This window comes from Amia ocellicauda, chromosome 17 (genome assembly GCF_036373705.1).
Source record: "Amia ocellicauda isolate fAmiCal2 chromosome 17, fAmiCal2.hap1, whole genome shotgun sequence".
Taxonomy (NCBI): domain Eukaryota; kingdom Metazoa; phylum Chordata; class Actinopteri; order Amiiformes; family Amiidae; genus Amia; species Amia ocellicauda.
The window spans coordinates 20,119,043-20,134,167 of record NC_089866.1 but is presented as its reverse complement, the minus strand read 5'-3'; the positions used below and the strand labels follow the sequence as shown (position 1 = coordinate 20,134,167).

Here is a 15,125-nt window from a genome sequence, read left to right as displayed (position 1 = left end):
CAGAATTCAGCCATATGCCAGCTTTAACCCATTCACAATGCTTATAGCACACACAAGGGTGTCTGCCATAGCGTTCACTGAGGAAAGCGTAGATAAGGCTGAAAATATGTTGCATAACTGAGGAGGAGGCCCAGCTGTGCTGCAAAGCGTTTTGATGCTGCTTCTTGTATTGACATAGTTGTGGAATGGCAGCTGTCTGAGGCAATCAGCTGCTTCCATCTCCCTGTGAAGTAGAGGAGCTGCTCTAAAGGTCAGTGCAAAGGCATCCTGATCAATCCGAGGTTTCCAGTGTGAAGTTAACCGAGTTTGTCTGCTGTCCAATCAGGAGCCTGTGTTTGTTCCTTTACCTCTGCTTTTAACTCCTCCTTTCCTCGTGCCATGTAAATACTGTGTTGTCCTGTTAGGACCAGCTACACCAGTACCGCCTCTCTCTCTCTCTCTTGCTCCCGCTCTCACATTCTCTCTCTCTCTGTGCTGCCATGTGTTTTCAATCATTGAATTGAACTTTTACATGAGGAAACGTTATAATTAAAACGGTGGTAGGTCATTTTGTTCACATTTGTGTGACAAAAGATGTAAAAAATGTATACCTCTCTCTGAGCAACTTTATCTAAATGAATTAAATGAATGTGTTGTTTTCTTAGAGACACGTCGGATAGCCTTCACATAGCAAGACAAAAACATACCCCCCTCCCCAGAAGACAGTGGCGCTCATTGTTCACTCAATGTTGATAACGGGGACACCGATTTCATACTTTAATTCTCTTAAGGAATGAGTAACAAGACAGGTTCCCCACACAGAATAACCAGTTCTTCATTAATGAGTTTAAGCATTAAACATAGAAACCAATTGTATCTGCCTTTTGCAATGTAACATAGTAGGAGATGTATGTTATTTTTAAGTCTTGTGTCTGTGAGTTTATAATAAGTTCAAAGAGGTATTTTGAGAGAACGCTACAAGGGGGCTTCTTTGCATTGCTGTACTTAACACAGCCAAATTGCACGGGTTCCTCGCTCATGTTTTCCATACATGTAAATCTGTGCACACAGGCACACACTTCCAGACATGCCTTCTCCTAACACGGCGCTGCCCTCCGTAAGTGTGCCAGCAGGTCTTCTTCACTTTTCATTAATCATGCTGTATTTAGACCTGTGCGTTGCTTTAATGGAGATGTCTGTGAGAGGCTTTAATGGGCCAGAGATGTTGTGGTGCAAAGCGTATTTATTGCCTGGCTGTGCTGTCCTCCTCTGTGATTTGTTAGCAGGGCTGAGGGTGTACACTGATTCACTTCAGTCCTGGTGTTTTCATGCAAGGGGGAAACGGTATAAATAATTCACTAACGGCACCCTATTTATGAAGGGACTATGCACTCTGTTGTGTGACTGAGGGCAGGGAAAGACATCACAGTGCTCTGCCTATTGTGTTTGCAACTCTCCTTCCTCACCAACCCCAATAGGTTAACTACAGGTTTACTAGTGCTTCCTGGCTCCTGAAATTGGTTCATTACCAGGAAAGTCCAGAGAGTTACTCCGCAGAGGCAACATTTAAGGTGTCTTTTGTTTTCGTTCTTTACAAGAGTGTGGTTCAGCACAAATGTCATATCATTGAACGTGTTTGTAATGGAAAGTGAAATGTATCGATTAAAACAAACGCACACACACACACACACACACACACACACACACACACACATACACACACAAATACTTGTTTATCAAATCGTCATAATTTCTCTGTAGGATGTGTATGGGAAGTCTCCTTCTCCCCAGAAATCTATGAGCATAGCTTTTCAGATCCATCCCGATTAAAGGAAGGCAAGGTGTATCTAGTATTCGGTATCCATCTCTTTTTAAGCCAAAACCATGACCCTCTACTTTATTGAACTCCAATAAAAATGGCTCAATTCACTTCATGGTTCTCTTAAAATACATTCAGAAACAAACGCACAAAAAAAGTTTTGCTTGCTAAACATTCATAAATGCTAAGGTTTAACGTATGCTTTTAGGGAGAGACATTTAAACAACCAACCCCCCAGAGATCAACACTAAAATGGTGGGACAGTCAAAATTTGAAATGGTTTCAAAAAGGGAAAAAGAAAAAAAACAAAAACGGAATCTCTTTCTGCAGAAACTATATTTCCGTGTAATTTAAATACATGGGGGTGGGGTCAGATGGACACAAGAAAAGGGGATACTGTTATCCAGGGATGCTTCTCCCCTCTCTCTCTCTCTCTCTCTCTCTCTCTCTCTCTCTCTCTTTCTGTCTCTCTCTCTGCTCTGACAACAGCAATGCGTATCATTCTGTCTGCCTCCTCCACTGCTCTCCTGTTGGTTGCTAGGCAGCGGGCTCCTCCGTGCTAGAAGTCACTGATTCACAGGCTGCTGCAGCCACTTGGTATGATCCTCCTTAGCCTATCAGCTGTGAGCTCGAGCGCGAGCAGCCTGCATACTGTACTGCTTTCATTCCCAGTCTAAATGAAGCTCACCAGAACAGAGAGGGAGGCGGAAAAATGAAACTAATCTTTCCCGTCCAGTGATTAGACATGGGCCTTGACCTGCAGGAGCTGGAGTGGCGGAAACGAACTAAACGCTCGGGTGGGTTTGAACCTGAAAGAAGAAAAATGGTTGGGGGGCTGTGGGGTGGGTGAGGGGGGGTGGGGGTGGAGTGAAATAATTCCGTACAGAACAATCTATTTTTCTCTCCACTGCCTGTAAGTGTGAGGTTCTGTAATTCTGTGTGAATCGGCCATTAGTTCCAGCTGGTGGCTAGACATGAGAAGATGCATGCAGGCTGCCAAGGGCTTTTTGCCTTTGCAGTGCGAGGATGTCTTTGGGAATGTTTGTGTAGCTCGTGCGAATGGTGCGTGTGTGTGTCGCCTGTGTTCCGGCAGGTGTAACAGAGGCACTCGTACACAGAGTCTAGCGCAGGATCCTCGTTTGTTCAGTGCATGCCTGAGAGGATGGGTCTGTGGCAACTTCATTTGTGTAGATGTGAATTTTCTTTTTGTTGCCGTGTATTTGTGTGACTTCTCCGACGATGGTCTTGACTGAGGATTTTACTGCATGTTTTCATTATTATTGTTTCTCTCTCTCTCTCTCTCTCCGTGGGAAGTGACCGTGGCTTTATTTGTGATTCGTTCACCTCGAAGCAGGAGTTTGAACACTGTCATTTGCATCATGTCATCATTCAAGGTCATCGTTATCCAAGCTTTTTTTTTTAAATAAATTTTTTCCCTCTTTGGATTAGTTAGCTTGGTTGGTTGTTTGAATTTGTAGGCGGTTTATTGCCCATGCACAGGTTGTGATTGTTACAGTGCTGTCAGGGCTGTAGCTCTTGTTGTGCAGGCAGTCTCTGCTTGGGCAACAATAGTCTTGTGTACCGCCCATCGCAGCGCTGACCAGAGCCACGCAAGACACTGAAGGTGAGGGAGGGGGAAGGCAGGAGGAGGAGGGGAGGGGGTTTGTCTAAAGGAACCACCCTCCACTTTCCTCCAGCTGGGTTTCAATGTGGAGAGAACGTGCAGTAGTTTAGTATTTAATTTATTGGGGCTTTACTTTTCTGTTCCCGGTACTCGGGAGCTGGAAGATACGGACAGCAGCACTGGCTACAGTTTCCAGACAGTGTCCTGGGGAGTGCTGGAGCGCCCCTGAAATGGGCTGTGTTGCTGGGCGCCCACTTAAATATGTGCAGAAGATAAATCTCAAACAAAATCGGAGGGTGCACTGAAAAAAGCATTTGTGCTGTTGAAGAAATCTTTTGCAAGGAAAATGCGGGAGGCTGTTGAGGGATTTTAATTTAATCCCATTTTGACTGAACCCAAAAGAATGGGATTGAGTCAGAGCACCTTTTAAAAAGGACATTTTCGCCATTGTTCCACTGATAAGGGAAGAGCCCATAGACTGTGAAACATGTGCACATGTGGTAAGAGGTGAAGTGTGTTTTCCTCTTTGATCTGTTGCCTCACCTTGGCCATCAGCTGTATAATTCTTGTACTCTTTTAAATCAAAGTTACCAGTCATTTGATACTTTGATATTTTTACTCCCTAGTTATTATACAGAATTTACTTGTCATAGTTTTGTCATACCAAACATTTGTGTGGCATGTCGAGCTGTTCCTTTAAGAACACTTATACTGTCTTTTTAGTATTGGGCTGTGCAGTGCATTACAGTTACAGAATCTGCACTTCACTCCACTAGCTGTTGTGGCGAGTGTGATTGTGTCACCATTCTGCCATGTCCGTTTTTTGTGCTGAACAAAGGCATCACAGTGATGGATGTTTAATCATGTCTTAATTGTTGCGAAATGAATTTTAAAAGATGAAAGTATCCCACTGAGAACGATTCATGAGTTCATTGTGGTGATTACCTTATCTGGTTATGGTGCAATGAAGCTGTCATGGTGTAGTTACATGGTTTGTTGTCTTTTTAACAGACTTTACATGAAGAGGAGTATTTATGTGTCTGTGTGGGTGCTTTGAGTGATTCTTTTGCCCTTTTCCTCAGTGCATTTTGAAGACTTGTTGTAGAATGATTAGTGTGAAAATCTATTCCTAATCAATGGACTTTAGTACCTTAATAAATATATTAGAAAGTTTACAAACGAGAGGAGGCCATTCAACCCCTCATGCTTGTTTGGTGTCCATTAATAACGAAGTGATCCAAGGATCCTATCCAGTCTATTTTTGAATTTTCCCAAATTGTCGCTTCAACCACATCCCTGGGGAGTTTGTTCCAGATTGTGACGCCTCTCTGTGTGAAGAAGTGTCTCCAGTTTTCTGTGTTGAATGCCTTGGCTGCCCAATTTCCATTTGTGTCCCCCGGTGCGTGTGTCCCTGCTGATCTGGAAAAGCTCCTCTGGTTTGACGTGGCAATGCCTTTCATGATTTGAATCAAGTCCCCATGTAGATATGAAAAATTATTAAAATGTATCTATATGTATGCTTTTTTCTTGTCCTTAAATCTACTGCAGACTGCTGCAAACCTGTTGCAAATCTTTTACATGTATTGCTTTAAGCAACATATAATGGGATTGCATTGTTGAATAATCCAGGCAGTCATGTCTTATTTTGATCAGATGTCTTAATTTTGTTTAATTACAGATTTGTTTTGTTTTTATGTTTTTCCTTTGGGTGGCACAGAGGCCCATTGGTTGGTGCTGCTGCCCTCACCGCTCCTGGACTGGTGTCCTGTCCAGGCTATACCCTGCTTTATGTCCTGTGCCTGTATCCAGTAGTGGATGAAGCAGTTATTGAAAATGGATGGATGAATGGATGGCAGTTTTTGTTTCTGAAGCTCCTTTGTTGAATTCAAATGGAAAGTTTAAGCATTCTAGATGTTCATCACCAGTATGGCTGTAAACCACACTGGGCTAGGTTTTTATTCTAACAGTCTTCTTTTTCTATGACTTGGGGAATTTGAGTGCAGGAAAAGACTGAATGTTATTATAATAGCAGATACAGATGTTACAAGTATACTGTTCACCAGAGGTTATGAACTTGATGCATGTGGTGCCAAATATTCAGTATTGTTCAGGAATGAATCTAACCCTCAATGTAACTATGGAATAAATGCTTGCATATGAAGGTCTTGCGGTTGCATTTAGTTTTGTTTATAGAGTAATTTAGATAGATTTTACAGTACGATTCAGTTTAGGGTTCAAAACAGGGTTCTCTTTTAATAGTTACTAACCAAATTCTAAGAACCCTGGGGATTGTAAGGACTGTGTGTCTGAGTGAACTAAAAACATGCAATTGTACTGCACAGATTTCTAGGACAGCTAGAGAAATTGATCTCCAAAACCTCTTTCTTACCTGCTGTTACAATTCCTCCCAGAGGTGTTGTATAGAATTGCAGTCAGGACTGTGCAAAGGCAATCACTGCTATTCTCCCTGGACCACAGTGTTACATTCCTAGCAACATGTTATTTTATTAGTTAGTGTACAAAAGGTCACCCTAAAATTATATCCAGGCTGGCAGTGCACTGTTTTCCATTCTATCACACATATAGGGTCATGGTGCCCTTCACAAAGACCATCTTTAGAGCACATGACTATCCTGTGCAAGCTTTCCACATTACTTTGCATTAATGTAGTGTGTTCTCTGGTTTGTTTTTAAGCTTGTGGTGAAAATGTCTGACCGTGTTCCTCCCATGTCTCCTATAGGTACTGTTTAATGAGCGTGAAAGGCTGCTACACTGATTTCCATATTGATTTCGGAGGGACTTCGGTCTGGTACCACGTTCACAGAGGAGAGAAGGTAAGTTCTGCCAGATAGGGTATTCTTTGTTGTTGTTGTTGTAGTAATAAAAAGGTGCAGTTTGCAGCTAGAAGCTTTTTATTCTTCATCTGCTGTTTAAATTGCTAGAAAGCCTTTAGCTGTAGGCCTTCATCTCACACTAACCTTCACAACCAGCAGATGAGAGCCAGCTGTGAATCAACAAAGAAATGGACCCCTTGCCAGACGATTATGTAACAATGTACACTGCCTGCCAGTCCCCAGCTACAGCAGAGTCGTACCTTAGTGATGCAGTGTTTGTGAAGGCATGTCTAGATCCAGAGGGCCAAGGCAATCTTGTACCGGAGTGCGGATTTCCGGTCCTAAACAGAAGGTTCTGCCGTTTGGTTGTACTTGGCCACCATTTCAAAACATTGTTTGTGCTAATGAGAACAGTGATTATTGCCATAGGCTGTTCTGTGTGTTGGTATTAGAGTAGAATATTCGTCTTCCCTTGAGGGTGTCTGTGGCCTTCAGTCATCTTTGTTGTGAATGCCATTTTCTGCCAAGAGCTGGCATAGTGCACACAAGTGGGGGGTGGGAGTTGATTTAGGCCAGAGTGAAATTACTGCTACTTTGACTGTGGCATTTAGAATGGCTGGAAGGAAAATTGCCTTTACAGATAGTTTGCTTAAAATGTAAATTATTCTCAAGCTAACATAATCCAGAACAGTTAATGTACTGTAATGTATGATAAAATGCTGCCTACCACAGTGGCTGACTCCGCTGCTAGCATCAGGTGTGACACGAACAGGACTCTGCAAGCTGCCAGGGGTCACACACCAAGTCAAGGAATCCTAGTCAACGGATTAATCACAGCCCTTCCATTTAATCCAATGATTTTTGGACTTCAGCACCTAACTGGTTGAAAGAGTCATTTCTATGGCAACCCAAGAACTTCTTTCACAATACCTTCCCTCCCCCTCACCTTGATCCCAATGGTCCACTACGGTGGCTTCCTAGCATCAGTTCAATTAAGAGAAAGTATTCTCTTCCTAATGTGAAAGGTTTATACCAAGCACATGCGTGGATAAAATTGTTTTGCTCTGTCAAAAGTGTGTAAACATACAATATTTGACAATGTTACAAGCTATACAAGTACCTGCCAACAAGCTAATTTGTTAACTCCAGCCACGAAGAACCTTGACCAATTGTGTTGGTCTTTCACTCAGTCCCCATCTGCCTTGCCAGCCGTGAGCAATGGGCTGCTGGAGCGAAGTATTATAGCTTTGTTTAACCTTGCTTCTTCCTCAGAGATCAGCGGGGTTAATATCTTGGTAGTGGAAAGGGATATAAATAAATGTGTGCTCTGTATGAATATTTCTGAAGCAGTAGCTGCTGCATCAGCATAAACTGTGAACGCAGTGCTATAATGCAGGGCTGGAATATGTTTCTATTATATGGTTTACCAAAGGTCAAGCTGAATCGGCAGCAGAGGGCCTAAGGACATTGCAGAGTGGATCTGGGCAAGCTGAGCTCACTAGAGAACGCGAGAAATGGTTTTAACGCAGTGTTGTCGTTCTAGTACGAGCGTATTGAAGCCTCCTTGTGTTTTGTGCAGGTATTCTGGCTCATCCCCCCGACGCCTCCGAATCTGGTCCTGTATGAGGAGTGGGTGTTGTCGGGCAAGCAGAGTGATGTGTTTCTGGGAGACCGAGTGGAAGGGTGTCAGAGGGTGGAACTGAAACAAGGCTACACCTTCTTCATCCCCTCAGGTGAGCGGCTGAGCAGGGTCTGCTCACCACGACCAACAGTCCCGCCAGGCTGGTGGGTTAATGCTGGGATCAGGCCGCATCTTGGTTGCTTGAGCGCTATCTGTCACTGGGACTTTGGATCCTGTCAGTCAGTATTGCCTTGAGCAGGTCAATTCACAGTAATTCACATCCCTTCTAAGTGAGTGCCTGTCTGCAGTGCTGATAGCAGCTGGAACGCTCCGCACCGTGCCTCGGTTTGACACCAGCAGCCATCTTTTCTCCTCACTGTGAGAAATTCTCTCTCTAGCCATGGTGGTGACTCGCTTACGATATCTCTGCCGCTCTCCTTGTGTTGAATGCCCCACGGTAAATCTGTAACTCCCACGCAGGAGGTCTAATGAGGCTGGCTTGCCACCGCCTGACACAGAGGAGGGGGGAAACAGTATGCAGAGCAATAGTGGGCCCCGTGTTAATTGGGATAATTAGATAACTCGGGCACATTTTGTTTTTGTTTGCCACCATGTTTGCATATCTCTGCTTCGTGGCCGGTGGATTTATACGATTGCAAAAAGAGTTGCTCTGATATCTCTTTTCTGTCTCTGAGTTTATACAAGATAGGGACATATTATCTCGGGACAGAGCGAAATGTGTCAACTCAAGGTCACAGAATTCACTGAATACAATATAATTTATGGTCTTTATCAGACTGTCGGAGCTTTCTACAAATTATATTGATTTGATTTGAACATTTTGTTTGTGTGCTCCTCCAGGTAAACACCATGCAGAGCTGGAAAAAAGCTCAGAATAGGGTCTCTCCATCCCATTTCAGCATGTGACCAAAAATCACAGCCTTTATCATCACATCACCTCCCCGTTATGGCATCCAGTTGTACACAAAACTTAAGGACGCAAGATAATGGCTTTGTAATTTTGTGACATAAAATAGTCAAGCCTGGTCATGTGGGAGATTAATGGCCGCCTAGGTGGTGAAGGCTGTTTTGCAGACTGATTTGGTCTCTTGTCATGCTAGATTTGAAAGGATGCCGCCAGAATGCAAGCATTTACACTCTGCTCTGGTTTCAGGATGGATCCATGCAGTCTACACCCCCGAAGACGCACTGGTATTTGGTGGCAACATTCTGCATAGCTTTAACATCCCCATGCAGCTGACCATCTATGAGATTGAAAACCGAACAAAGGTAGGTCAAATTCCCTGCCTTCTTTTTCTTTTCTTTTGTTTTTAATTTTTTTAATTTACAGACAATACAAGTTTTCTGCTCCTGCAGCACAGCACATACCTAAGTGCTCATTAATTTGTTAGGGATGCATTTGTTCGCATTCAAGGTTATGCCAGGTTATGACATTGTACTCTTTGCAATTGATTGCCTTGCAGGACTCTGCTGCAAACTGGTCCATAATTATTTAATTGACCATTATGTGGAGGAATTAATAGGACGGGGTGGGGGGCATGTTGATTAGCCTAGCAGTAGAGCACATACTTGATGAATAAAAAAAATAAAAAATAAAAAAACGCCAAGAAAAAAACACTAGCTCACATGTACTACATTCCTTTAACGTCTGCTTGAAAATACGTCAAACAAATGATAGATGTCATGTTCAGCATGTATTTACATAACCGAGGTATGTGTCCAGGCATTTATGCTCTTTATATTGAACCCACTGTATGTACAGTATGTGTATGGGTGTAAATGTGGGTAAAATAAGATCAGAAGAAGATCAGCACTCACAGGGTAAGTCATTTTTTTTTTACATTTGCATACAGGAAGGTCACCTGCCAAATTACCACATTTCTTTTGAAGGAACTCTGATAAATAATAATAATTTTACCCCAAACATTTTATTTAGCTTTTTGTTATGTATTTCTTCTATCCGTCCTTCAAATACATAGTTTTAAATATACCAATAAAATCCTGCAATCTTGATTTGAATACTGCAGTTTAAACCTGCATCAGTTATTCACTTCAGCCAGATAAGCAGTAAATTCACGTGCGGCCTTTACTCACGATGTATTGAGAGTAAGAGCTGAGCAATACTCCGTAATCAATACCGTGACAGTAAATCCACATATCTTCTGTCTTAATGATGGAGGCTGAAGGAGAAGAAACTGTGGAAGACTGGCCCTTCTCTCTGGGTTTACATTCAAATACTATGAACCTGAAAATGAGAAAAAGTGCAAGATTTCTATACGTCCCAGTCTCTCTCAGAGATTTGTGGAATCCGCTTTGAATATACATAGTAAGGAACTCGGGGTAGTTATGGGTGTAGATATCCAACTCCAAGAAAGCACACTTATCCTTCTATCTGTACAGTCCAATTGTCTTCATACGCTCACAGGGTTGCTGGACTAGACTCCAGGTAAGTTGGGATGCTCATCATCACCCGCACTAAAACTATTGAAGGAGCTGAGGCCCAACTGCAGAGGAGATACCACACCCCCAAAATGAAATCGTGCTTAGCGTGTGTCTCTTTAAAAGTAAATAAGTAAAAACTGAGTGAAAGTGGTCACTTACAGATTGTAGAGCTGTCCTCTGTAGTTTTCCACATTGTATTTGAGAGTGGTTTTGTGTTCCCTTTGCTAGTAAATAGGTGGTTTTGCCTCACTGCCAATGCTGTTAGAGTGGTCAGGGATAGGCAGTTGGTGTATTTCCTCAAATGCAGAAGAGGGAAAAAGCCTTTGAAAGATGCATCTTGTTTTTTAGCCCGATTGCAAATTAGTCAGTAATTACTAACCATTATTACAGCCTCATGTAAACTGTCTGTAAAGGTACACAGCTGTGTAGGAAGCTCCTAATTGTGTCAGGAGCTGGTTTTGATAGGGGCAGTGAAGATGTAAGAAATGCAGGTCAATTATCTAAACCCACTGAAGCAGAGCAAAATGTTTCCACTGTAGATGAACGATGAGCAGTAACACTGGTATAATACATTGCATGGCTGTTGGCTGGATGGCTGGAATTTTAGTATAGTTTGGAGGTGCTTAACCTGTGAGGGGCGAGAAATGCACCCACAAAATCAAAACCAGTAATTTTATTTTACTTTCACGTGGTATTAAATTAAGCAGAACTAACAAAACGTATATTCTTCTTTTGGCACCGACGGCTACAATGAAATCTGTGTTTTTGCAATATCGTGTCGGTATGTCCAGTAGTCTTCCGTAGTCCCAAAGAATTGATGTGCTTATTTGCCACTGCTGGCAGTTTCCAGCGAAGAAAAATCAATCTGAGAATAGTAACTCTGTCTGTGATTAAATGGAGAACCTCTCCTCTTGCCTTTCTACTTGCCCAAGATACAATAATTTGCTGTCTGTTTTGCTGGAAAACAAATTATTTTGTTTTAATCTATCATCTCCACAGCCAGTGTGTACCGTAGCCTCCTTTGGCAAAACAACAATATGAAAGCATTTTTTTTTGTTGCTGTAAAATTGTGCCTTTTTCTATTTAATGAGGTGTAAATGCTTGTTTGGAGGAAAATCATTTCCCTTGTGATTTACATTTACAGCTAAAGAAAATCTTTATAGCTTTTGTTTTGTTATAGCAGCCGAAATTGCCTACTTTAATGACAGGCCCCTTCCTTGGTCTGCATATGATACGACACGTTGCTGGCTGAACTGATCTGCACCTGTTGCCAGAAATATTAATTAATCAGTGTCTTGCTCATATATTGAAATTAATGGCACCAGATTTCTGGAGAGTTTAATATTTACTTGTGTGCTTTCACTTCACATCATAGCAACTCCAAGACTGCAAACAAGTCTTTAATTGATATTCTATTTCAAGAGAATATGTAAGACTGAGCGTATATTGAAGGATGCGTGGGTTCCAGTCACGAGATATTAAAGGGAGTCAATAATAATATATTTCTTAGCAGACACTCTTATCCAGGTTACAATTCTTGTCCAATTGTTAAAATATTTGTACAGACAATTACCCATTTATACAACTGGGTTTTTTACTGGAGCAATCAAGGTAAAGTACCTGCCTCAAGGGTACAACAAGAAGAGCCCAAACCACTACTCCACTGCTGCCCTATAGTGAGAAAGTGAGTGAAGTTTAAACTATAAAGAGTGTGAAGTTCAATCCAGAAGGTTGTTGTAACACCGTCCAGATGAAACCATGAAAACTTTATTCGTTGCAACAGATATTAACTGTTAACTGTTACTTTGCTGCTGCCTAATTCTCTTTCTGTTGTTTGATGCAAACACGTGTTTTTGTTTGTTGTTGTATTGCTGCACAAGTGCCGCTTGTTTTTGGTTTATTCTAAAGTCGTTTCAGTCAGTCTCTCCTTGATGGGTATCCTCACATGCATCTTTTAAGTCTGACTTCCAACAGTGCACACAGACCATTTGGATTACCTTGTGCAAAATTCTGTATTTAAAATTAAAATCATGTATTCTTTTTTCACTAAACTGAACTCTACAATGTTACAGTTACTCTTACAATTTACTTTCGTAAAGCCTGTAGCTAATTTATACTTTGTAGCCGCTTTTGAAAAAAATCGTCCTATTCGTGTTTGACAGGTGTTAAAATGGTCATGATGTGTATCACACTTCGGGAAAACTGAATGCTCTCTATGCAATTCCCAAACCAAAAATGTTCTATTTACAAGAGCTGCATAATACTATTAATGCATTGTGACCACAGACACTGCTTCATGAAAAGACTTAACTTAATGTATTGATTTTCCTTAATCTTCTGCCCACGGAAAGGAGTCTTACTGTAAGCCGAGGTCTGCTAATTATTTTTGAAGGCCTCTGTACAACAAGCTGAAAGTAATCATTTCCTGTAGGTTTTGTGATCTCGTCTGAGGGTTTCAGCGCTAAGACAGTCCAGGAGAGAAGTGACTAGAGAAGATGAAGCTAATGTAAGGCAGTACTGAGGTGCTGTGCGTGTGGGGAGGTGAGGGGTCGGGTCGGGTGTGGAGATCGGTGAGGGGACGGGGCACCTTTTACTTTCAAACTTTAGTGCCAGGAGTGATCTTGGATTATAACTATTCACTTTTCATTATTTTGAATTTTCCCCTCTGATTCTGCACTCTGTTTGTTGTGCCTTCAAGCCTATTGGGAAGACTTTTTTTGTTTGTTTTAATGTGCAGGAGATTATTCAGAAAAGAAAGAGAGAGAAAATGGCTGAAAATGCAATCACTGGCACGAGCGGAAAATGGAGGAACTCAAATTTGAAGGCAAATTATTACATCAAATGGGAGCACTGTATGCACAAATGCCTCTTTGCAATACAATGACTTCTGCATACACACGTATACACAAGTAATATGTGTGGGTGCACCACCTTAAGATTTCAAACATGTTGAGGTTTATTGTCTTTAATATTCCCAGGCATGTGACTGAAAACCTTTTTGAAGGAGAGAGGGTGAAGTCGGAATCCTGTTTGTAAGTCCTGTTTTTGCCAATATTGTTTCCTGCAGTGCTCTCGGGGGTGGGTGGGGTGGGGGGCGGGGTTTGGTCGATGACTGACAGAGGGAATTTGAGTTCCTTTGATTCTAACGCAATCTCATTTTCCGTAAACTTGTATTGTAATGCATCACTGTGTTAGTCCCTGTTGACTCTAGTCTGTGTTATGCGTTAAGATCCTTAAAATGCTACAACAGGTAGATGTGAAGATGTGAAGTTTGTGTTAAAAATTAGCTTCAAGAAAGTGTACTTTTTTATTTTTTTCCCAGCCCAATTAGAAGCCCAATTTCTCATAGTCATGCATAATTAGTGTATTCCTGTTAAACATCAAAAGCTAGTGTTCTTGTAAATATATTAATGCAGTATTATCTTGGCAGTATGTCCTAATATATACAAACCAACTAGATAATTGTGACATCATTGTATTAGCATAATGCTAATGTTGCATATGCAGTTGCTCTAGTAAGCTTACTGAAACTGACTGTATTACCATGCATGCCATAGATTTTGATTACTCACTGACAGAAAATGGATCTAGTTGCACAAACTGAAATGCCTTTTATTGAAATCCTGCTGTTCCACCAAAAGCAACTACAAACCCACAAATAAATTCCCCACATACCAGCTTCTAACTTTACTCAAAGTTGTGGTTTTGGGTCTTCTATTTTTATAACAGTACACAGAACTGGAATATGTATATATATTAGTGGAAAGAGCTGTTTTATACAGAAATTCTTTCTGTTTGAAGCCGGTATACATAATGTGTTTTAAATTGGCGCATGCAGTCAGATAACATTCCCAGAGGGGTTGTGATGAAAGGTGTTTGCAGTCCTGATTTGTAGTCCCTTAGGTTACAACTTGTAATGTGCGTCTCAGAGAAATTGTGTGCCGTTATCCAGCTCATTAATTACACTTAAACATGTTTTTTTTTCTTAATTTAAATAATTAATGTAAATCCTTCATGATCTTGCAATCAACCAGTCAACTAACCTGAGAAGTATTATATGATCTTGTCTTCATAAGCTCCTGCTTCTCTTTAGACAACCTGCAAATTCTGATAAATTCAAGACGTCTGTATTAGGAATTTCAATTAGGGTATTGCTAAATCTCTTAATTGAACATAATTAAACTGTTCTCATTGTCTTTGTTGTTGTTCTGCTACTTCTGCATGCCGTGCGTGAAACCCATCTCTCAAGCCCTAGGAGTCTGAGCTTGTAGAAAATAGGGCAAAAGTGAAGGGGGGTGGGCCTACCATCTGTATGTGACCACTACTATTGCTCGCTCAGTAGACGGATAGAAAAGATGATTGCACTGCTGTTGAACTTTTGATGTGACTTGATGTGGCTGGTAACGACAACTGCATTTGTTTTTAGGTTCATGCCAAATTCCGCTATCCTTTCTACTATGAGATGTGCTGGTATGTCTTGGAGAGATATGTGTACTGCTTGACTAAACGCTCTCATCTGATCAAGGAGTTCCAGAGGGAATCGATGTTAATTGGTAAGCTAATGTTAATAATGGACATGTTGAATTGACACCCCTCGGGGCACGCTTTAACATTTCTTCAATTGTGTTTAAGAGGTAATAAAACAAGGTCATTTTTTTTTGTAATTATACAAGTAGGAATGAGTCCAGTAGTTCATTACAAGCTAAACGGTGCATTTGACCACCATTTACTCATTGCCTTATGATAATGAGGTCATTATCCAAAGTGGGAGATTTTTACCCATTA

General features: G+C 41.4%; 1 protein-coding gene across 2 annotated transcripts in view; it reads left to right on the top strand.

Moving 5' to 3' along the window:
• kdm2bb (lysine (K)-specific demethylase 2Bb) overlaps positions 1-15,125 on the top strand; it is a 65,513-nt gene that overhangs the window by 11,173 nt on the left and 39,215 nt on the right. For both annotated transcript variants that reach the window (XM_066689120.1, XM_066689119.1), the window contains exons 7-10: positions 6,163-6,256; positions 7,836-7,989; positions 9,052-9,167; positions 14,767-14,893. In XM_066689120.1, coding sequence (XP_066545217.1) covers positions 6,163-6,256; positions 7,836-7,989; positions 9,052-9,167; positions 14,767-14,893 — 491 coding nt within the window. The remainder of the gene's footprint in view (positions 1-6,162; positions 6,257-7,835; positions 7,990-9,051; positions 9,168-14,766; positions 14,894-15,125) is intronic.